Here is a 26,127-nt window from a genome sequence, read left to right as displayed (position 1 = left end):
ATCGTAAGCACATCGAGGCCGTTTTATATAGACTAACTTAAAACTATTCTAGATCAAGATACACTGAGGCCGTTTTATATAGACTAACTTAAAACTATTCTAGATCAAGATACACTTTTAAAATTTATAAAATATATCCAGATCGTTTAGTGTAGACTGAGTTAAAATCTATTATAAACATAAATCTAAAATTTTCCTCTTCAAAGTCAAAACATTAGGGCCGTATAATATAGACTAAGTTAAAATTATTTTGTATAAACTAAATTAAAATCATTTTGTAAATATTACAGCAATATTATATTATTTAATATACTTAAAATTATGCAATAATATTTTTTGAAAGACCGATTAAATTAGAATATAAAAAGGTCAATTAAATAATTGAAGCTTTGATGTTATATTCAGTTTATAATAAATTAGTAGACTATTTATAATCACGTATATAGAGTAAGTTAAAATTTATTAAGGGGAATGCAACATAAACACATCTAGATCGTTTAGTATAGACCGTTAAAAACTATTATAGACCTTATACATAAATCTGAAATGTTCTTCTTCAACCTTAAGCTCAAATCTGAAATTCATCCAAAATTACCTTAAATCTTCACCAAATTCTCTCAAAATTGAGATATAAGCTCTCCAAGATGGAACCAATTAGGGGTGGCAACTGGGTTGTTTGGGTTGAAATTGAGAGGGGGGGGGGGGGGCAATATGAGTTGAGTAAATAAATGCGTAGCAGCTGCGCGAAGTTGCGCCTTAGCGCATCCATTTTCTTGCTCGTTAGCGCCCCCTACCCCTATTATTTATCAGAGGTTATCAATAGGGAAATTCATATTTTTTTTATCTTCCTCTAAAAAATTCTTTTTCATGTGCATCTTCTATTCAAAAGGATCACTCTTCTTGAAGCTCTTGTGAAATGGTCTCTGTCCTTCGCTTTCCCTTCCATTCTTATGATAACTAGGCCTGATAGCATCTTTGCTAGTCTTGCCGGACTAGGAGCTCTACTAGGCTTGACCGTGAAAAATTGCTTGATTTATGAAAGAAAGAATTGGTCAACTTATCATGCTCATGACCTGAAGATTGCAGGTTCAAATCTTGTCCCCGCCTAATCAGTGGAACATTGTTCACCGTGATAGAAGGCCGGTCCCAACCCGTCTACAAAATGGGGTTAGTGTTCAGTCTTGATTGGTTCCAACTCTTTGCAGGGTGATGACACCAGTAGCTGTTACGCACAGATGACTGGATGCCTTGTCTTCTTCAGTTGGAATATAACACAGCCTATAAGTTGCCTTGTGATTCACAAAGTTTGGTGACCCCTTGCTCTTTCTTCCCCAAGCTAAGTCCAGGGAAATGTCCCATCTCTATATAAGCCACATTTTGGCCACCATTCTAGCCTTCAACCCCTCAACAGTTCCATCAGCATTTTGTTAATTTTATAGACCCACTTGTAGCTATCTCCCCTTAGAGGGGAGGGGTGGAACTATTGAAGAGTTTATGTGAGACAGCATCAGAATTCTCCGATTTAAGAGAGTCAGCAAGATCCGGGTGACCGGAGTGATCAGCAGCTTGATCAGCTTAAGGGGAAGTTTCGCAGGTTTGTGAAGACAGATTCTCGTCAGAACGAAGTCCGCGTATATAACATAAAAAATGGGTGAACCATAAACTGCTGAGCTTGATGCTTTCAGTCTCAATTCAAAGTTGTCCGCTACTACGTCAGACTCTGTATATGACAACCTCTCTGACAGACTCTCTTGTTGTCTCGTACTCTCCTTTCCGTACAGATGGTATCTCTTTATTCTTCGTGATATTGACCACATTTATGATCCCTATTTGCATTTTAGTGGATTGGTCTGGTATGAGAAGTTATGGGAAAGAGTATATTACAACATTTATAATTCGTGAATTTATAATGATCGTCGTGTTCTGCATGCTGGATCTTCTACTATTCTATATTCTTCCTGAAAGTGTGCTAATCCCTATGTTATGCGGAGCTGAGTATCTTCTATTCGCTGGGATAAAGCCTTTCTGAAAAAAGCCCTGCCCTTTCCTTCGCTATTAAGAAAGTAAGCAACTTCTATTAGCGTAGGGCCTTGAGTCGAATTGATCGTGTCATGTGCAACGTCTATCAATGATGGTTCATTAATGTCCATTGATTTAGACTCCTTCCCCCTTCTCAACGTATAAAAAGATCGAGAGGGGCCCGAATGCCCCCAAAGAACGGAAACGAAATTCGATTCACTCTAGGTCAATAATAGCTATGCTATTGCCCTACTGATTTAAGGCCTCCGCCCGATCCCGAATGTACATTTTTTCGGGTTCATCTTCAATTGATGTTTTCTTAACCTTTCCGGGTACGATCATAGCTTCATTCATTCGTTAAACCTTGGGGATCACCATTAGCATTGAGGTCAATCACCACACTACCTCTATCATACATACGACATTACACGAAGAGAGAGTGCATGGTCAACACACACGTAAAGTGCTGAACCAACAAGAGATATTACGTTCTACCTTCTGCTTCGAGCCCGGCCGAGAATGAGCTTTCCGATAGTCTATTCCTTCCTAGAAATAGAACTCTAACTATCCCGTCCCGTCTCCTTACTCGAGATATCTAAGATATCTCCGTAAACTAATAACGATAGATATAGCTACGGGGCTTTTCTGGCTTGAATGGGAAGAAATCCATGAGAGGAAAACTACTTCTTTTAGAAAACAGACTTACTTTCATTATTCATATTTTATGTCCCGGGACATAGATATTCTAGATACCCCCTTCTATTATGAATCGCCAAAGTCTTCCTACTTCTCTATTGTTACAATCAGATCCGAAAAATGAGAAATCAATCAAAATAGACCTGAATTGAATCGCCTGGTTTTATGCTTATTAAAATAAACTTCAAAGGAGAATTCTTTTTTATTGGCCATTATTTTATTTTCTAATGGTCAATTTCAGGCTACTATCGGCGAAGCCCGCTTGCTTCAGAGGGCTAGTGTCAGCGCATAGTCAGAGTCTTCCCTGTGTGCCTAACATCCACTCCTTCTAGTCGAGTGCCTTGCGGCGCCTTTGACGATGAGAGAAGGCAATACCGAAGAGAATAACTCAAAGGCATTGGCTACTCCATCAACTCAATTTCATTGCGTAAGTGAAGATGCAGTCATCATAGTCTGTAGCCTGTGGATTGGTGCCCGGTGACACAGTACAGGTTGAACCATCAACAACTCTGAGTGCCCCGGTCTTAAGTTCCTATCAACCACTTTCCCAACAAGTGAGCTAATGCCCAACCTTGCCCAAAGTTCATTTGGGTCAAAAGGGGCTAAACAATAGGTCATAACTCAATCCGTCCAACTTGACCCAAATCTTTTTAATATTTTCAACTTTTAAATAAATCAAAACCCAATGTTTTTTTCCAAAAAATTGAAAATATACTCACAAATAATCTCCTCTGATTCAAATCATGATATGTCGTTAATTATATTGCGGTACCTCAAAAATAGCCGGTGTCTGTCTTTTATTTTATTTCTAATTAATCCAAATTAGTATTTTTACCTTTTCTTGTTTAGTTATGTAACTGCAAAACAAAACGAAATACACTATTTTCCTATTTCCTTTTTATTGGTCATTCCTTTCTAACTTAATAAGTCAAGATATTAAGAGGTTTGAGTTTAAATTCTAACACTTATAAATGTTTTTTCATCCAGTTATGTCTCCATGATTACCATAATAGTATATGAATATATTAATTAATGTACTAATCTCACTTTTATGATGAATAGAATTAAAAAAGTCTTTCATAAAAGAAAAAAATAAACTTGGATAAACATAGTAAAAAATTACTAATTACCAAGTATGAGAATGGGAAACGAACCACCGAACAAGAGATTAAAGTTATAACATGTGTCAAGGTAGAACTTTAAGAATGAACATTTTCATGGGTCAAGGTTGGGCATCATCATGGGTCCATTTGGGCTGATGATTTGTGATGGGTTAATTTGGGCTAGCCCAAAATAGCCCATCTTCAAAACTATTCTTGCCCAAACCTGTTAAAATTTGGGTGTGTTGGGCGGGTCAAATTGGTTTGAGTTAGTTTAGCCACTCCTAGACCCAATCTTTTGTAACAACCCCAATCAAAACAAATAATAAATTCACAAAGGAATTTATTTCCTTCCTATACAATATATGAAAATTATTTACTAAAATTGTCCTAGTTTTGTATATTACCCGCCCTAAACAAAGATTGCTTACAAATTATATGCAATCTATTATTAGTGCCTTAAATTAGGGGATTTAGTTACATCTTTTTTCTTTTTTCTCTCCTCTCCTCTTTCCCTATTCTTTGTCGCCTCTCTCCATATATAATCTATTATTAGTGCCTTAAATTAGGGAATTTATTTACACCCTTTTTCTTTTTTTTTCTCTTATTCTCTTTCTCATAATGCCTTAACTGTAGTATTTATGTAAAATGAAAAAGAGAAAAATATTATTTAAGAATCACTTCTTCTATATATGGACGATAATGAAAGGAACGAATCACAAATAAGGTTTGGCTTTTCTGAAACAGAGGAAAAGTCGAAACAATTTGTTTAAATGCTCAAAAATATTCTTGTATTCTAAACTATTCCCACAAATTAATGCAAGGGTGCAATCATAACTCATGGTCGTAATGATTTTCACCCACAGTAATCATTGCGATTATCGTCTATGTATTATATTTGGAGTGTATATATGCCTTCAAAACTATATAAGGAATTCCGAATGCCAGAATATTTAATTTTTATATAAATTTGATATATCTATAATAATATATAAACTAAAAATATATGACTAATTATATAGTATACAATTTTTTTATAACTTATCTACAACTTTCATACATCATTTTTATACGATTGAATACAATTACAACATCATACGACTTAAATACATTTTTCATACAAATTTTATACAATATGTCTTTTATATGTATTTTGTATATGATTTGTATATATTTTGTATGTGGCGTGTTCTTCTTCCTCTCAGAAATTTCAATCAAAAATTCTTTTCTTAATACAATTTTGATACATATCAACAACTTTATGTAAAAAAAATAGTATTTATAACTTAAATTTAAATTTCATTCTTCTTCTTCCTCCTCTTCTTCCTTTTCTACCAAAATCAAATCTAATTTTCACCAAATACCATCAAAATTGAGATATAAACTCCAAAAAATATTTTAAATTATTTGCAACAATACCCAATCCAAACAAACAATAGTTTTTGAAAACCCAAATTCGAATTCAAATCTTCAGGGTTTTTTAATGAATGTCAATGGTGGAGAATCAAATACCTTCAAAATTTATTGATTGTCAATTTCAATTCGAACACCAATTGTGCAACATGAAAAGGAAATTGATAAATTAAAACTCTATATTATAACAATTGAAATTCATTGATAAATTTCCTAGAAAAAAAAGGATGAAAAGCAGAGAAAATGAAGGAAGAAAATTGGGGAAAGAATATAGAAGCAGAGAAAGAGAGGGAGACGGGGGAGAGAGAGAGAGAGTAAGGATGTGGATTCCCTATTCAATTCTTAATATAAATGGATACTTATTAAAACTATTTTGTATATAATTGATAAATTATATATGCCCGTATAATTAAGTTAAAACTTGATTAGGGAGGGTAATATAGTTTCATATACAGTATAAGAAGGTAAAAATCTCTTTCAGAAATTTCAATTTTCCAACTAAGCTTCAAAATGAGATTTAATGGAATTTTGTTCTTCTCCTTTAAACTCCCTCAAAATTGAGATACAAGCTCTTCACAGTTTCAAACTCAAGTTCAACATCTAATCCAAATAAATAATAACATAAAAAGCTTTAAAATGGACCCAATCTATTGTAACAACATCTAATCCAAATAAAAATAATTTTATAAAATTAAAATTTTCAACCAAGCTTCAAAATGAGCTTTAATGAGGTTTTGTTCTTCTCCTTCAAGCTTCAAACTCAAGTTCTTTCACACATAATGAATACAATGCTTAACTTTAAAGTTTTAAGAAACAACATCAGCTTCAACGATTGAATTAATCAATTTTGCATCCAAAGAGTGAACAATGAAGATGAAGAAGTGGAATGGAGAAGCTGCCAGTTAATGCTCAAACTTGTGGGAAGAATTGATTTTGATTTATTTGTTGAATTTAGGTGGTTATTAGCATTTTCTTGAGCCAAAAATAAATGAAACATAAAGAGAGGTCTAAACTTTTAAATAAAATCTTGAGGGATTCTGTCCACAATATCTCTCGAAATACTACTACTTCTATTATAATTTGCGGCGCTATAAATATCTTAATATAAGCTTAATTATGTTAAGATTCAAATCGAGAACACTGCATTTGCTGCTCTTAGTCCAAGTAAAGTGTCTTAATTGTTCTCTCGCTCATAAATAAATTTTGCTATTCCCTCTTGTTCATTAGTGTTATAATGTTTCTACTTTAGAAAATCACTAATAAGAGTGGCTTTTTGTCTATTATACCTTATTTACTCTTCACAGTTAGGTTTTCATGCTATATAATCAATATTTGGTACTTTTAAGAACAACTAATACTAAAGATAAAATGAGAAAAAATAATTAAATATATCTTAATAATTTTAAATGATAATTATATTTTTTATAACCACGATAACTAAAATGGAGTAATATTTTCTTTGACACACAGTCATAGATCAAAATTGTGAAATTTTGTGCAATTAAGTGGACGTTTGGACATAAGAATTGTAAAATTTCAAAATAGAGCGAAAAAATTTTCAAGTGAAAATGATATTTGAAATTTAGAATTGTATTTGGACATGAATATAATCATGGGTTATTTTTGAAGTTTCGTGAGTGATTTGAGTTTTGAAAAATAACTTTTTAGAGTTTTTTAAATTTTTAAAAAATATTAAAATGTATTTTTAAGTAAAAATTAAAAATTTTATGAACAACCGCTAATTTCGAAAATTGAGAAAATTTTTTGAAAAAAAAAGGGAAAAACAGACGGGCTCTAAAGATGCTTGCCTTTAAAGATAGGAAGGCGGCACTATCTCCATCATTTTTCTTAACTTACAAATATAACAAAAACAAAGAAAAAGAAACAAAAAATTGAAAACAGACAGCAAAAGGGGGAAAACTGCAGTCAACCGAGCGACTAAGCGAGACGCTGCTCAGCTCCATTGCTCCCACCTACGTCTTCCAATTACTAAGGTGGAAGAAAAATCATCGCTAAATTCATTGTTCTCCTTTCAGTTCTCTTATATTTCATTCTCAAATCGGAAGCAGTAGGGAAAACTATGGCTAGAGCCGGAGGAATTACAAACGCTGTGAATGTAGGTATAGCAGTACAAGCAGATTGGGAGAATCGTGAATTTATTTCTCACATCTCCCTTAACGTCCGTAAACTTTTCGATTTCCTCGTCCAATTTGGTAACTATTCTCTAACTCCTTCAATCTCCTTAGAGTAATTTTTACAGGTAAAAACTTAATCTGGTTTTTACGCAAAATCAAACAATTTAGCCGTAGTAGTTAGAATTAAACTGAAAATACACATCAGTTAACCATGATTAAGTAGTAAATGTGTGTATGAAAGATGTATGTTTTGCCTTCATTGATTTGGTATAAATACTGAGTGTGGGTGCATTTTACCCTTTTTCCTATTTTTTTTAACAGTGTAGCGATTAATGTTGTTGTATTTACAGAGGCAACGACGAAGAGCAAATTGGCGACACTGAATGAGAAGCTCGATACACTTGAACGTCGCTTGGAACTGCTTGAAGTACAAGTCACCACAGCCATTGCTAATCCAGCTCTGTTTAATGTGTGAAATGATGATGCATCATTCTAATAATGCTCTTTATCTGTAAGCTGCTTTACTTCTGTATTATAAAATGCTTGGTTATTGGAGATCATATTTGTTAAAAGTCCTTATTTTTATGAAAATTAGTTAATGAATCAATCAAATGTGCCTCGATCTGGAATTTGTTAGGTTAGCTATATGAATACCGATCTATTCAAGTCAGTTACATTTCAATGCCAAACGATTTGACACAATTTTTGTGCAAGTGATGGGTGGAATTTAAGTAAGCTTTGCTCCTGCCTTCGCTTCCAGGAGGGTAGTTTGAATACCTATTAGATTTAAAGGCTTTTTATTCTGATTTCTCTGGTTCTTAAAAGCTACTATTCTCTTGAGTTGGTTCATGGCTAGTATAACACTAATAACTATGTCTCAGTCCCAAACAAGTTGGAGGTTTTTTTTTTTTTTTTTTTTTTTGCTTCTTCTTTGAGTTTTCAGTCTTGCAAGCGGTCCATTCCCCTAATCCGTCAGCCCATCTATTCCTACCTACCTTCTCTATGGCCGGTACGTAAGCATAAGGTAAGCATTCCGCCTAAGCCTTCTTAGTGTCTTAGCTATCCAGCTAGGGTACCTTTTATTATTCCTTGATCCTTTGAAACTGCTCACCCGAAGAACTGCTTTCCCACCTTTCCGAACTGAATTCGGTTTACCAAAGGATCGAGAAAATTCCCCTCATTTTGGCGAATTTGACTGATCCTTGAAATCCATCGGCTATATGAATTCTCGATGACCATGTTCACCATTTAAATTCATCTCAAGCCAACATTTCACAAAATAAAAATAAAAATAAGGATCAAAATGTCTAATAAGGCTAATAGATTCCTAGAAAGCGTAGGACCTATTAAACATATTAACATTTTACTAAAATATATTCCCAACTAATTGGTACTGCCTCTATAAGACTTTTTCTTCAATTGTGCCCTATCTTTCATTCCAAGAGTTTGTAGGTTTTTCGAGACAACTTCTTTCCATGTGATTTTAGGTCTACCTCGTCTCCGTTTAACACCTTTACTCACCATAGTTCACAGCTAATGCATCATAGAAATACTTTGTTAAGAAGGTTGAAATAGGACTGAGAAGTGGATATGAGGGAACAAAAGGTTGCATGCATTCTGCTAGACCATCTTAGTCTTTTGACCTAATTAATATGAAGCAAATGGTACTATACCTTCTGTAAGGTCGTTTCAATCTCCATGCCTGCCTTCTAGATATGACTCCATGGAACTCTAATCTGCTGGATCTCGGCCTCTTATTTTCTTGCTTTCTTCTTTCACCTTCTCTCACTCGCAATTACACCATGAGAAGCTGATTTGCTTCTTCCACATGAGATGTGGTTCTGATTTTTCTGTATTCCTTTTTCGTTTTTGAAATTTGTCTGATTTTAAATCTTCTTTCACTTGTTATGTACAACAACTGTGTAAATTATGTACAACAACCATGTAAAATCTCATAATCAATCAACTATGCTCAATCTCAAACTAGTTGAGGTCAGCTGTGTGAATCATCTGATTCAGTCTGCTTTTTCTGTAATACTAAAAGAATTATCTTATGAACTAAATTAGGGGTTCCCTAAATCATACTTGGACATAGAAATCTTTAACTAAGATATAATGACTTTCTGGAAAACATCAGAAGTGTAACATCAACTATGCCTTAATCCCTACAAAAAGCTCATTCTTGTTGTAATTTTTAATATTGTTTGCAAAACAGAATTTACATAATGAAAGGTCAGACATGATAATGAAATAGCTTGCTGTCCAAATACCATGGAGTTATTTCCAGACTCGTTATTGGTAACATGGTTGATTTCTCTGAGTTTACTTGTGTTTCCCTTGCCTTCATCTAGCCACCAGACTCTTAGCTTCGGTTGAGCAGTGTTTATTTTTATTTTATAAAGTTATAAGATTATACCAGTGTTTAATTGTAATGGACTTATAGGAATATGGTGTAGTAATAAGTCTTAGTTCTAGTTGCTTTTATCTGAGATAATTCATCTCTTATCAAAAAAAAAAAAAGAGAATCTGAGACAATTCTTCAGCAACAAATTTCTCAGATCTCCCAATCCAGAGACTCCTTGAATCAAGCTGCTTTCTCATCAGCTGTTCCAACTTGATCACACAGCTTTCTTGTCTATCACACATATCTTATTTTTACAGAGTCACGAAACTTGTTTATTCGGACCTCACTGACGCTATCACCCTGGAACTTCGAGTGCTGAAAGGTGGTGTGTTCCTGAAATGAAAGGGTTGGTGCTTCCAAATACTCATTCTTTCCAACTTCATTTGTTCCCTGTATATTTGATTTTCTTTATTTTAATCTTCTGGATTTAGCACCCTACTTCCTGAATCCAAAAAATAAAAAAAATAAAAAAGTTAACGCCCTACATGCATGTATGTTGCCTGGAAATTTGGGCATGAACTTGCTCTGTCTCATCCATTTTCTTTACGTTAACTGATTAACATATTCTTTTGGCAGTCTTGCTCTTGCAACAATAGCATCAACTATGCCTTAAACCAAACTAGTTAAGGTTAGTTATATGAATCCTCAATGGCTTGTCACGATTCATTGACTAGTTTTTTGCATTACGTCGGCCTATCATAATTCTCCTTTCCCGAGTTTTAGACTGACAATGTTACAAGTTCACACAGGCTGGGTCATTTATGTATTTGCATAAAAAAGCTGCTGAGTTGATTGATCAATTTCAATTTTCTTTTGATGGTTCATTAAGTTAGTCCAGTCTTTCTAATTCAAGCTAATTGTTGTTGCAGTTCTTGTTTACAGTTTTGGCATCTCCTACTAGTGAAATTTTCTTTCCCCCCAACAACGATGAAAACTCTGTTAGTTCATGAGATGCTGTTTGAATACTTTCTCAAAATGGGGTTGAGAGAGGGACTCCTTGGACTCTATACTGCATGTGAACAGAAACTAATCAAGAATTCTATCCAATAAGCATCAAAATACTAAACATGGTCTCTAATAGCCATAGGAAAGTTCAAGTAGTCATACAACAATTTAAGGCATATCACAAGAATAACATGTTCGAATGTGTTTTCATGATATAACGTGTGACTACGGCCAAATCAAGTATATCAACAAATTCCTATATTATGACCCAAGCACTTATATCACCTGCCTAAGTTTTTTATAACTGGTCTCAAGTCATATTATATAATCGTAAAAGTACGCATGCCATCGTTATCATGGAAAGACATAGTAAACTATGAACCGCTGCACAATCTTTTAGGGGTTATTAGAGTAATTTCCTCTTTTTCTTTTGTAAAAGAAGCAATGCCACTTGTCAGGTGTTAGAGAGATGAAATTTGCTGTTGTTTGGCATGTTGGCTGAGCCCTAAATTTGGATAATGCGGCTTTTCATTGATATGAGACTTGAAGTTTCAGACAGCTGTTGCTTATATCTTAATATTTGATGCTTTAGTAGTTGAATGACCCAAAGTAGTGAATTAAGTAATATTCTCTACCAAGCTGCACGTGTTCTTGTGCCATGTTTAGAAAAAAAACCAATGCTTGAAATTTACCACTAGAGGGCATTTATTGGGAAGCTCTATTGCATATTAGAATCTTCTTCCCTGAATAAATAAGGGACGATTTAAGTTAAAGTAATTTGAAGAGTAATTTTTCTTTGAAAAACTTCTCACCTGAATCTTATATTGCAACAGCCAAATTCCTTCTGCTGAACTATTATCTTGGCAGTGGAGTTGGTTTTGAAAAGAGGTGGTGAATGGTTCTATTTGAAATTTTGTGGGTCGAAGGTTAATGTACTGTTCTATGAGGGAACGATTTGATCATCCAAAGCTCTCTATGGACTTCATAGTTCATATATTCTGATCCATTGTTTTCTATGATCAAGGCGTGCTCTAGCCCTCTTACAAAGTTACAATGCTGGCCATGCATGGATGGTAAGCATCGCCGTCCACATTTCCTTAGTCTACTCCCTTAGTACCTGGACACAATTTCTTCAACTCTTGAGTTCCTACTATGAGGTTTGACCTCTACATCAAAGAAGACTCTTCATTATGGGTGTGTTTGGTACGAAGGAAAATGGTTTCCTTGGAAAATGAGTGGTTTTATCATTTTTTTCCTCATGTTTGGTTGGTGAATGAAAAACTTTTTCCGGAATATATTTTTTACTGTTTGGTTAGTGAGTAAAAAATATATAATTCGGCAAACATTATGGGAGACAATGGGGGTGTGTGTGTGGGGGGGGGGGAGAGAATTGGAGTGGTGGGGTGGGGTGGGGTGGGGTGGTGGGCGTGGGGAATAGAGTGGGGAAGGTTGAAAAAGAGTTTTGGAAAATATTTTCCCTCCCCTTGGTAGGGAAAACATTTTCCTTCAAGTTCAAAAAGAAAATGTTTTCCAAACATGGGAAAATTAAAAAACATTTTCCAGAAAAGGTTTTCCTTTCATACCAAACACACCCTATGTGGATAAGATGTTGCAATTGGTTAAGCAGTCAACATAAGTTTTTGTTTTTAAATGAGCAGGGTTATGTTGGTTAGCAACTCTATTTATCTGTTCTGATTTCAAGAGATGCATTTATCTTCTTCGATAAATCAGCTGGTGAAGAGGGGTGATTGCTTTCTCCTGGTAACATAACAGCTTTATTCTTGCTGATACTTTGAGAATGGACAGCAGTAGCCTACTTATCCCAAAAAAAAGTATACGAGTGTATTAGCCTGCTAGGCAGTCAAGAATTTAGAGAGAGAAGAATCTTACAACTCTAGGAAACAAATGTACCCAGTAAGAAGTTAAGAAGTGATCTAGCTGTGATGCAGAGAAGGCAATGTAGTGGGATACAAAGGCTGTAAAAGAAATGCCGCCGAAGGAGGTCACAGTGGATGCAGTGGCAGGGGTTGTAGTAATGTTACGAGGGGTCCTGTGGCAGTTTGGTGCTGGTTGTGGTGACAAATTAGTGAGCTGGTGCTTTGGCCATGGCAATATTGGCTATGGCGGAGTTTCGCAAGAAGGCTAAAAAAAAGTGGTTGTGCCAGGCTGCCAGCTGTGGGCCGGGGGTGGGGTTTTTTTGGGGGGGGGGGTGGGGGGTGGGGGTGTGGAGAAGGTTGCGGAACAAAGTTAAAAAGTATTGTGTGTGGTGCTGGATGTCGCGAAGTAGGCTGAAAAGCAGTGATTTGTGCCATTGGTGTTGATGGTTTGATTTTGGTTTAAATGCTGGTATGATTGTATGACCTTGAAAAGAGGTTTAATGATCTATATTCAATTATTAACTAGAATTCAGATTTAACAACAAATTACTATTCAGTTGCAATAATGCTCCATCAAATCATTACTTATCAACCAACAACATAAGGATTCAGTTACTCTCCGTGATTGCTCTCTCCACTGAAGAACTGAGAAAAGTGCAACTGCACTCCAGTTTCAAACCCAGTTCGTTTGCCAATCAAGACACAAGTGCAACACAGAAATATGTGGACTACTAATTTGACACCCCCTTAGGCATCTTAGTATTTTCATTTCTATGGCATATTTACTATGGCAGTCTGATAATCCAGTAATTCACTATATCTGAATATTCTGTTACCTCCTCTAAATTCATCAAACTTCTGATGAATGTGTGAGATTTCTTAGTTTCTAAGCACAAGATCAGCAAGAAGTCTAAATCCCAGTTCTATTAGAACGATAGTATGAGAGTGAAAGAAACATGGTAAGAGAGAACGGATGCTCATGTGAATCGTACAAGCTATAGTAGATTAACGTTTGGTACGTCCGTAAGAATGTGATACAATCGGCTATTAAGATTACGGAAAAGGGTCCTATATATCCATCTACTATCAGATATTGTTTAAAGTTACCATCCGTAATACTAATCTATCAAAATTGCCCCTGCCGTCTTACTATTAAACATATTGTTTAAATCCTCGTCTCTTTCTCTTATTTTATCTCCTTCCCAAGAGAAGCTCTTTCCTCCATGACTCTCCATGACTAGGTGCTTCCAAATTTCTTAAAAATTGAATCTTTTTGTTTCAGAGTGTAGACTAAGAAATTATTCTAACATTTCGTTGTTTATTGCCTTGATTTCCAAATCAAAAATCACAACAACAAAAAAAAGGAAATTCCGAAAGGAAATTTTGTGGTGTTGGATACTTGAAAATCCAAAAATTGGTTTGATTGTTTGGAGTAGGGGTGTTCAAAACCGAACCGAAACCGAAAACCGAACCGAAACCGAAGCTTAATGGGGGAACGGATTGAAATTCTTTTATTAACGGCTTATCGGTTTGGGGGCGGATTATTTAATTTTCTTAACGGATAATCCGTTTATATATATATATATATATATATATATATATATATATATATATATTAAATATCAAAAACCCTTCCACTTCTTCCTCCATCTCTAAGTTCTAACGCCTAATTCCTAAATAATCAGAACCCTTACGTACTATGCATCAGAAGATCCCAGGCTTGGCTTAGCTTAGCTTATTCTCCCACCCTACAACAAGATTGTTTAAGCTGGTGTCTATGGTTCACCTCTGCTTTTGTTTTTTTAAAACTAATGCCTACTGTCTATGTTTAATAGAAGAACAATAGTGTTGTGCCACAACCTTTTTTACTTTACAACACATCACACACTACATCATTCTTATGTAGGCGTTAACAGACATGTATGTCTGGACTCAATGTGTAATTACCTATTCTGAATTTGTATGCTAGGCGGTCAACAAACAATTAATGAACGCAATATAGATTGAATTAGGCCGATAAACCGCCCAATAACCGCCCGATAAGAGCTAAACCGTTACCAATCCGCCCGATATCTTATCGGGTGGCTAGTGGATTAATACATTTAAAAGCCGATAACCGTTAAACCAAACCGTTAAGAGTAATTAACCGCCAAATCTGCCTGATAAGCAGCCCTAGTTTGGAGCTGCTCTTGAGTCAGAATTTTGCTAGCAATTGATTAAAAGAACTGGGTAAAAATAATTGAACTCCAACTGCTGAGTTCTTAAGTTATCCAAGTTGGAACCAAAATTGTCACGACCCAAAATCCACTCTAGTTATCCAGGTCGTGATGGCACCTAACTTGACCCGTTAGGTTAGCCAATTAACAGTTAACACAATTCTAATAAAATAAAGGTGATCAACAAATGATATATTTGGATTTTCATACAATATTCCAAGGACTGGTAGTACAAGACATGAGCTACTAAGACTGGATTGTTGCAAAAACGTATATGAAATAAATACTTCTGTTTGAAATGTACATAAATAGAATTCAACTCTAGAACTACCCAGGGACAAGTGGTAGCTACATCCGGAAGGCACGAGCATCTTCAGAGTCGACCCCCGACATCCACCGCAGCTCCGCTCCAAAATCTGCATGCAAGGTGCAGAACTGTAATATGAGTACAACCGATCCCATGTACCCAGTAAGTATCTTGACTAACCTCGGTGAAGTAGTGACAAAGCTTTTTAGTTAAAAGATACTCACTGATATAACATGTGCAGAAGACTAGTAATAAGACAATACTAGAACATAGCAGAATAGAGTACAAGGAAACAAATATGCGAAGCAGTAAATGATTTCTAGAAGAACTACGATTAATTTTCCTCAATATCACCACCAATCCTTTCCTTAGAGCGATAACCAGCAAATCACGGTAATAAATCCATAACTTCCATAGTGTGAGAAATATACTCAAGACATCAAATCAAATGGCACGACAACACCCTTCGTGTATTTACCTCATCCTCACCAAATATACGTATAACAGTACCAACCGGATGAAAGAAATGCCGATAACAGTAAAGACAAAATAGGAAATACACAAGCAGCAATAATAAACGAGGCAGTACATATGGACGACAGAAATGGACTAGGTAGGAGGCATAGGAGTAATGACATTAATTAGGAAAGAAGAGTATAATTTCACCTAATTAGCATGGTAGAAGGCATAGATGTAGATATAACAAATAAGAAGGGAAAGCATGATCTTTATAAGCTAACAAATAGAGGCATGCATAACTAACATGGTAGAAGGCTTGTACTAAAAACAAAATAGAAATGACATGGATGTGGATATAACAGCAGGAAGAGAGGCATGATATTTGCAGTTAAACATATAGAAGACATGGACAACACAATAACAATCGAGATAAAGTATAAAGACATAACAACAATGACAAGTCACGTAGATAACTTAGGTGCAACAGTAATAACTCCAGGTAAAGGCATGAATGTACATATAAGGAAAAGATATCACAACTTAAGGCATGTCCCTCGTCCTCGCCTGCACAGAAACACCCTTCGTGCCATGAACTCATGATAATATAAAAATATGATAATATAAATAAAATGGCACGTCATCACCCTTTATGCTTTACATTTTTTTTCACATGATAAAATATATGAAATGGCACGGCATCACCCTTCGTGCTTTACACTCTCCCTCACATGATCAAATTTATGCAATGGCACGTCATCACCCTTCGTGCTTTTACACTCTTCCTCACCAAGCATATGTATATCAATGATAAGCAAGGTAGGAAGCATAACTTTATTGTTAAACGAATATTCCAAATGAACCTCGATCACAACTTTCAAGCCAACAATAGTTCAATAAACCCTCAAGAACCTTATTGTTCAAGTATTTCAACAAATCTCAAAAAAATAATCTACAACTCAAGTATAGAATCTAATACCTCAAGAATAACGGTCGTAGCAATGTATTAGTGATTAAGCATAATGATGACCGAATTAGACACACCAATGTTTCTCAAAATATCGTCAAATTTTAATCAAATTATAATAAATTAAATCTTGGTTTCTAACATTTAATTTCATATTCTTAGTAATCTAGGAGTCAAGTAAGACATGAAGCAAGGTCACGTAATTCTACAAGTTGCAATTTATAGTATAATTTACCCCCAAGTATGATTAACCCTGTCACATGCATATACGCTCGTCACCTCATATATGTGTCACCCCCGCATGTAACAAATAATGGCAATTAGTAGAAAAAATTCCCTCAACAAAGTTAGGCAAGACACTTACCTCAAACAAGCCAAATCGATACACTAGAAGCGCCATCCCGCCCAAATCATCCTCCAAAAGGCTCGAAACTAACCAAAAGTAACTCAAAATCATCAAATAATGCCATAGGAAACAAACCCAATCGATAGAGGTCGAATCTTTACATATTTACTCAAAGTTAACTAAAAAATCAAACTCGGGCCCGCACCTCGAAACCCGACAAAACTCACAAAATCCGATAACCCATTCAATTACGAGTCCAACCATACTAGTTTCACTCAAATCCAACTCTGAATCGATGTTCAAAACTCAAAAATTCACTTTAGAAAAGTTTAGAAAAAATTCCCCAATTTCTCTTTTGAAATCATGAATCAAATGCCAAAAACGAAGATGGAATCATAGAATATAATCAAAATCGAGTAGAAAACACTTACCCCAATCCACGTGGTGAAATTCGCCTCCAAAATCGCCCAAATCCGAGCTCCATAGTTCAAAATGTGATAAAATATCCCAAACCTTCGAAATAGAGTACTTTATAATACTGCTCCAACAATACCCTTCGCGAACGCGAAGACATTTTCTCCAGCTCCTCGACTACAACTCTATGCGAACACGACACCTCATCGCGAACGCTGAACACAGTCAGCTTACTTTTCGCGAACACGTTCCATATATCGCGTCCACGAAGAACAAATTCGCAGCAGATCAAATTACACTTCGCGATCGCGGCTGGACCTTCGCGATCGCGAAGAACACCAGAAGCCACAAGTAATAATAGAAACAAACAATAACATGGCCCAAAATGGTCCGAAACCCGTCCGAAACTCACCCGAGTCCCTCGGGACCCCGTCCGAACATACCAACAAGTCTCATAACATAACGCAAACTTACTCGAGGCCTCAAATCACACATAACAATGTCAAAATGACGAATCACACCTCAAATCGAACTAAATGAACTTTCAACTTCCAAATCTCGTGCCGAACCATATCAAATTAACTCGAAATGACCTAAAATTTTGCATACAAGTCCCAAATGACATAACGAATCTATTCCTACTCCCGAAATCAAAATCCGAACCCGATATTATCAAAGTCAATATTCGGTCAAACTTATGAACATTCCAAAACTCCAAATTGCCAACTTTCGCTATTTAGCGCCAAAACCTTCAAGAAACATCCAAGTGCAAATCAGAACATACGCCCGAGTTCAAAATCACCATGCGGACCTAACGGAACATCAAAACTCCGATCCGAGGTCAAATATGCAAAAGTAAAACTTGGTCAACCCTTCCAGCTCAAAGCTTATAATATGAGAGTCTTTCTTCCGAATCGATCCCGAATCACCTGAAAACCAAAATCAACGATTGACACAAGTCATAATACGTCATATGAAGCTACTCAAGAGTTCAAACGACTGAACGAAATGCAAATACTGAAAACGACCGGTCGGGTAGTTATAAAATTTATTAGTGTTGAATTATTCTACTGAAGTAAGTATCTGGGTCTATGTTGTTGAGCTAAAATATCAGATTAACCACTGATATTTAGCTTGGTTAAATAAGATTTTCAAGTAAAAGAGTTGTGGGGTTCCTTGGTGAATCGGATTTGAGGTTAAAAAAAAAATAATCTTCATCTTGTCGAAAAATTCGAGCAACTAAGCGTGAAATTTTTTGTTAGTGCTTCTATAATTGAAATTTCGAATTTGAAGGATTTGATAGTACTTTGCAGTTAGCACTTGAGAATTAATTTGATTCTAATTTATGGTTGCTGTTGAGAATTGAGGTTGCAAATATCACTGCAAATTTGGAGTTCCTTGAACTTGAATTGTCTAAATTGAAATTCTTTTAAACATTATTTCTTGAGAATTGAATCGTGGTGTTATATGTGCTTAAATCAAAGAGATTAACTGCTGCTCGTTGGATGAATTTAGTGCTAAATTTAAGGATCACCAGTTTTGAACACTTCCATATTTTGGAGTGTAATTATGACCAATATTTTGGTTAGTGGAGTTCATCTCGCATAAGCATAAGCCTATTTGCAAAGTAGACTTTGTTGGCTATATTTTTTGGACCCAAAAATATTGCATTGTGTGGTGGATATCATTTGCACAAGTTGTATCTTTTCTTTTACAACTAAGAGGCCAAGACTTTTTTGCCTATAAAAGGAAAAGCCATAGTTCATTTTAAATACACCAATTCAAAAGATTTTCACTCTTGTCTTTCTTTCTCCTCCTTTATTTATTAAGAGTATTTTGTAAGAGAGTTGAGTGTTGATAAACACTTGTGTGAACACTTTCTTTGGAGTGATCTTGTGAGGTTATTCTCTTAGGGTATTTGGGATTAATTAGAGTATTTACTCTAATTTTGTACTCTCTTTTGTACTCTTGCTGGTATAGTGAAATTGCTCCTCTCCGCTTGTAGGTCACACTGACCGAACCACGTTAAATTGGAGTCTTCTTTATATGCTTTAATTACCGTTATTATCAACTTGCATTGTCTTTGTTATTTTTATTATAACGTTGTTTGGCTAAATTTCGCACTACTCGGTTTTCCGATCCTAACAAATTGGTATCAGAGCCATATCTAACCGAGTTAATTTCAATAGCTAAAATGACTCTAACAAAGACCTATGTTGAGAAATTTGACCGAAGTGCAAACTTTAGAATGTGGCAATTAAAGATGGAAGCTATCCTAATTCAGGATGGCTTAGGCTTGGCGTTGCAAGGAAAGGAGAAGCATCCGGATAAAATGACGGACAAGAAATTTGCCGTCATAGATAAAAAGGCAAAATCAGGTATCATCTTAAATCTCTCAAATGAGGTTTTACGTGAAGTTTCTGTAGAAACCACAGCCAAAGGCATGCTGGAAATATTGAAAAACTTATATATGAAGAGGACGGTGGAAAATAGACTTTACCTGAAGCAGAAGCTTTATATAATTTGTATGGGTGAAGGTACCTCTATTCTCTCTTATTTTGAAACCTTTAATTCCATTCTTATGGATTTGAGTAATATAGATGCGGAAATTAAAGATGGGGATCAAGCCGTGTTGCTGCTTTGTTCTCTACCCCCATCTTTTAAGCATATAAGAGATACTATACTTTATGAAAATGATAATATCTCTTATAAGGATATTAAATCTATCTTAAAATCAAAAGAACAGATAGATAGTGATATTACTAGGGAAGCTAGTGGAACTCAAGCGGAAGTTGGCTTGTTTGTTAGGGGTAAATCCGACTCCATATCGAGATACAATAATTTGGAGTGTCGCTATTGTCATAAGAAATGTCACATTATCTTTGAATGCAATAAACTGAAAAATAAAGAAAAGCATAAATAAAGAAAAAATGAGCACAAAAATACTAACACCGCCGAAATTAGTGTAGCAACTGATGAGATTGAAGGAACTATATTTTTAGCAACTGAAACTACTTTCAGATCATATAATGAGTGAATTTTAGATTTCGGTTGTTCATATCATATGTGTCCTAGCAGGGACTTATTTTCTACATATGATTCCGTTGAAGGAGGAGTTGTCTAACTGGGTAACAATGTTACTTGTAACGTTATTGGCAACGGTACAATTTGAATCAAAATGCACGATGGTGTGGTGAGAATGTCACGATCCAAAATCCTAACCTGTCGTGATGGTACCTATCGTGGTACTAGGCAAGTCGACATTTAAAAATATTTCTAACACTTTTAACAGAAAATGAATTAAAGTAGTTTAAACAATAAAAGTTCTCATAAACGGGATAGAAACCCAAAAGACAACGCGGAAGTTTCCTAGTCTGTACTTGAGAAAGAGACACTAAGTCTAGGAAAACTTGGCTAACAGGAAATTGGGGTTAACTCAAGAAATTGATAGCCCCAATTAAAGGGTTGAATGTAGAGATAGTAAGACCCGACTTGAACATTTATCACTTATTTTGGGCAATACCCATTGGACTTGAGAAATCCAAATTGGGCAAATCACTTAAACTACCGAGAGGTATAGAGTGGGTAATTGAGTGTGATTGCTATATTACAACCCCGACCAATCAAACCTGCCCTAGAGTTTACAATGCATTAGGTAAACACCTAGGTGGAAGTCACGACCCTAGATCTTTTATCATTTGGAAAACAACCAAAACCAAAAATATTGTCTCCTAGTTTTATAATTGCAATCAATAGTTTAAAGCCCGATCCCATAACTGTCACTCTCAATCAGGCCCTCAGCCTCACTCAGTCATCACTCTCTCCAGTCTCTCTGTCTCGGGATCATAATGTCGTGAAACTAGCCAAAAATAATAACATGACATAGTAATAAATAGCAACAGAGACTGAGAAATGATATGCAATGAATAATTATGGCCGAGTATGAAATGTCAATGTAATCAATAAGTCAACAGCAAGGAAACGACCACTATAGGTCTCAACAGTACCAACAATAGCATAAACATGATTTCTAGCATGATTGACAACTCAATTACTTATCACATGATGGAAACACCGATATCAACAAGATAAATCCACTATACAGTTCCATGGAATCGACTAGGTCACAGTTCTTACGGTGCACGCCCACACACACATCACTTGGCATGTGTGTCACCTCAACACCAATCATATAACACATAATTCGGGGTATTGAACACTCAGAGCCAAGTTTAGAAGTGTTACTTACCTCAATCCAAGAAAATCTCTACTCCAACACGCCCTTGCCCTGCGAAACGGCCTCCAAATGCCTCGAATCTAGCCATAAATAACTCGATATAATCAATACGAGCTAAAGGAATCAACTCCATAAGAAAATGCTAAGTCATTAATCAAAAGTCAAAACTCGACTCAAAAGTCGGCCCCCGGGCCCACGTCTCGAAATTCGATAAAAACCACAAAACCCGAAAGCCCATTCCAACCACGCCAAATTTATTAAAATCCGACACCACATCGTCACCCAAATTCTCAAATCAAACTCTCCAAATCCTTAGCCTCAAACTCCCGATTTACACCTTAAATACACACCAACTAGGTGGGAAAATCAATGAGGAAGCAAGATTATTGATCAAAATTGAGTACAAGGGACTTACCTCAAGAACCCCTCGAAAATCCTCTCAAGAATCGCCCAAATCCGTGCTTGAAATGTTTGAAATGAAGACAAAATCGCGAACCCTTATTTTAATAATCTACCTAGGCTTTCCGCTTTTGCAGATACTTAACAGCATCTGCGGTGTCGTAGAAATGAAAATCCACCCGCTTTTGCGTTGAACCACTGGAGCTGGGCTTCCGCTTCTGCGGTCCTAACCCTTGCATCTGCACAATCGCAGATGCGAAAATCCTCATCGCACCTGGACACCATCCGCTTTTGTGCCCTTCACGCAGCACATGCGGCCACGCAGGTGCGGAAAAATCCTCGCACCTGCGACCACAGTCCTCCTCAACTTTGGCCGCATCTGCGCATCCTCAGCTTGCACTTGCGATCAAAGCTCCGCAGGTGCGATTACACCAACAGAATCCCTGCTTCAGCTATGCACCAAGTTCCATTTTTGATCCGTTAACTATCCGAAATCAACCCGAGGTCCTAGGGACCTCAACCAAACATACCAACAAATCCTAAAACCTCACACAAACTTAGTCGAGCCCTCCAATCGCCTCAAACAACATTAGAAATATGAATCACACCCTAATTCAAGCCTATTGAAGCTAAGGAATTCCAACTTCTACAAACGACGTCGAAACCTATCAAATCACGTTCGATTGACCCCAAATTTTGCACACAAGTCACAAATGACATAACGGACCTACTCCAACTTTAGGAATCAGAATTCGACCCTGATATCAAAAAGTCCACTCCCGGTTAGACTTTCCAAAAATTTAACTTTTGCTATTTCAAGCCTAATTCCACTACGGACCTCCAAATCTAAATTCGAACATGCTCCTAAGTCCAAAATCACCCAACGGAGCTAACAGAATCATCAAAACTACATTCCGGAGTCATTTACTCATAGGTCAACATCCAATTAACCATTTCAACTTAAGCTTTCAACCAGGAGACTAAGTGTCTCATTTCATTCTGAAATCCCTCCGGACCCGAACCGACTACTCCGGCAAGTCACATAATAGCTATAAAGTATAAAATAAGCAGTAAATAAGGGAATAGGGCTACAACTCTCAAAACGACCGGCCGAGTCATTATAGAGAACTCTCACCGATGTTAAATAGTTTTCTGAGTTGAAGACAAATCTCATCTCTTTGGGCACTTTAGAATCCCTTGGGTGCAAATTCACTCGTGAAGGTGGAGTTCTAAATTTTTTTTAAGGTGCTCTTGTGATCATGAAAACACACAGATCTGGTTCGTTGTATACTTTATTGGGATCCACTGTTATATGCCCTACTACAGTTTCGGTATCAGACAACTTGTCTGATTTTTATGGAATTCAATTTTGACATATGCCCATTGGGGCTTTTGCGTTTAAGGTGAAGCAAATTTACTATATCAGCCAAAATTAGGCCAAGGTGAAGATTTATAATTATGGCCAATAATTTAGCTAGTGGAGTCCATCTCACATAAGCATAAGCCTATTTGCAAAGTAGACTTTGTTGACAATATTCTTTGGGACCCAAAAATATTGCATTGTGTGGTGGATATTATTTGCACAAGTTGTATCTTTTCTTTTACAACTAAGAGGCCAAGGCTTTTTTGCCTATAAAAGGAAAGGCCATTAGTTCATTTTAAACACACCAATTCAAGAGCTTTTCACTCTTGTCTTTCTTTCTCCTCCTTTATTTATTAAGAGTATTTTGTAAGAGAGTTGAGTGTTGGGAAATACTTGTGAACCCTTTCTTTGGAGTGATCTTGTGAGGTTATTCTCTTAGGGTATTTGGGATTAATTAGAGTATTTACTCTAATTTTGTACTCTTGCTGGTATAGTAAAATTGCTCCTCTCCGCTTGTGGACGTAGGTCACACTGACCGAACCACGTTAAATTGATGTCTTCTTTATATTTGGGATTAATTAGAGTATTTACTCTAATTTTGTACTCTCTTTTGTACTATTGCTGGTATAGTGAAATTGCTCCTCTCCATTTGTGGACGTAGGTCACACTGATCGAACCATATTAAATTGGTGTCTTCTTTATATGCTTTAATTATCGTTATTATCAACTTGCATTGTCTTTGTTATTGACATTATAACGTTGTTTGTCTAAATTTCACACTCCCCGGTTTTCCGACCCTAACATGGAGGAAGGAGCTTTTCTTGTGAAGGAGATAAAAATGGTCTTGGGATGGGTCGGGTTTAGGGTTATGGATATCGGGTATCCAGTATGGGTAATTGATTGGGTATTAAAAATGTTTAGAAGGCTGCCACATATCCCTTCCGTCAAATAAGGGGCAAATATATTCAATAGTAAGACGGTAGGGGTAATTTGGATCGATTAGTATAACGGAGTGTAACTTTAAACAATATTTGATTATAGAGGGATATATATGACCATTTTCCGTTAAGATTATATCAGAATGTAAAAGCATCTTAGTAGACATGAAAAAAGCATCTTGATCGATTGATAGCATATGTTCATGATTTTTTTAAAAATTGAAGATGTGTGAAAAGACCTGGTTTAAACAAAACCTCTTATAAAATGAAAGAGTTTCTTATATATGCTGTTGGGTTAGCTGATGATATATTTTGAATGACCTGACCGTTAAAAAAAGGAAAAATACATAAGTTCTCCTTAAATTTGTCCCAAAAACTCGATTGCACACTGCAATTTTACGGGGATTTATTCATCTCCCTATTCTTATTTGAAGTGAAATAAATGCCACCCTAAGATTATAATACTAATCTCACAATGTGAGATGTTTTACACACTCGCCACATTATTGCCACATTAGCGTTACGTTAGAGCCATATTTGCGCCAAATCAGAAATTACCAAAATTTTGATTTTTTAACCTTTTCGTTTCTTTTTATTTATTCATATTTTTTTCCTTACTCTTTATTTAATATACTAATTAATCTCTAATTAATTATTAAATTAAATTCTCATCCGCATAGACGCTTCAAATAATCCCTTAGATCTTGGTTTACTCTCCCCTCTTCTGTTTCGTTATCTTTTCATATTAATTATTTTTAATTTTTCATTTCAATCTTCAACATCCGGTATGATTTTTTTTCCGTTTCAATTCTTTGCAATAGAAAAAAATACGAAAAGATGCTAAATTAATTTCTTAATTTTCAGAACAAATAAAAATTCGTTATCATGTTCTTATTATGCGGGAACTTAATGGAAAAAAGAAGAAGAAAGAAGATGAGGCGGATGGCAAAAAAAAGAAAAAAAAAAAAGAAAGAAGATGAGTAAGTTAGAACAAAAAAGAAAGAAGATGAGGAGCATAGGGTGAATGGAGGGGGGGGGGGGGGGGGTTAGAAGAAGGAGAAAGAAGGCATGTGGTGGGTAAAAAAAATGAAAGGGGCTCAATTTTATTTTTTATTACACATTACCGGTAGCCTCATTTTTTTTTAAAAAGAATTTTTATGCGCTTTTATTTTATTTTCCTTTTCTTTTCTTTCATATCAGCCTTCAGGGTGAAATTTATTTCACTTCAAAAATGAATTAGGGGATAAATAAACGTCCGTTAAGTTGTAACGTTCAATCGAGTTTTCGGGGCAAATTTAAATGGGAACTTATGTATTTTCCATAAAAAATATTCTTGACGGTTGACATTGTCGGTGTGTAAGTTGAACTCGCAAGAAATAACTAAACTCTAGTCTCTAAACGCCAACAGAAGATATTATTATTCGAACTTTTATGAATTCTCCAACATAAACGTTACATTGTATGTCGTTCCGGTCAAATCTACGAGGTATCCCCATTGAAAACACTAGTTAACTCCATATATATTTAAAATATTTATTTTACATTCTATACCTACTTTATAATACTTTTAAAAAAAAAATCTTTAATATCATTATATGCCATTAAACAATTTTTATCTTTTAAGGGACTAGATTATCTTTCACTCCAACTTGATAAATCCTCTAAAACACTCTATCTTCTCATGGAATTAGGATTATACATTTTCACCGAAAAATCTGAACCCTAATAACTTCTCTTGTTCCAAATAAATAATCCTCTCTATTCTTTCCTATGACATGTGGCCGCAGAAGGAGGAAGAATATGAAAATGGAGTATTTGTTTTGTACAAGATAGTACATCTTTACCATTTATTTGTTAGTTGAAGCGTTTCATCTTTTTTGTTTTCTCTTATATTT

The 26,127-nt window shown here is 35.6% G+C and overlaps 1 protein-coding gene across 1 annotated transcript; it reads left to right on the top strand.

Moving 5' to 3' along the window:
* Window positions 1–7,090: 7,090 nt before the first annotated feature.
* LOC104099955 (protein BRICK 1) lies at window positions 7,091–7,975 on the top strand. Its single transcript, XM_009607091.4, has 2 exons — window positions 7,091–7,441; window positions 7,714–7,975. Exons 1-2 carry the CDS (start codon window positions 7,309–7,311, stop codon window positions 7,836–7,838), a joined length of 258 nt encoding a protein of 85 aa, XP_009605386.1. The 5' UTR covers window positions 7,091–7,308; the 3' UTR covers window positions 7,839–7,975.
* Window positions 7,976–26,127: the final 18,152 nt, after the last annotated feature.

This window comes from Nicotiana tomentosiformis, chromosome 9 (assembly GCF_000390325.3).
Source record: "Nicotiana tomentosiformis chromosome 9, ASM39032v3, whole genome shotgun sequence".
Classification (NCBI taxonomy): domain Eukaryota; kingdom Viridiplantae; phylum Streptophyta; class Magnoliopsida; order Solanales; family Solanaceae; genus Nicotiana; species Nicotiana tomentosiformis.
This window is presented reverse-complemented; position numbering and strand designations above follow the sequence as displayed.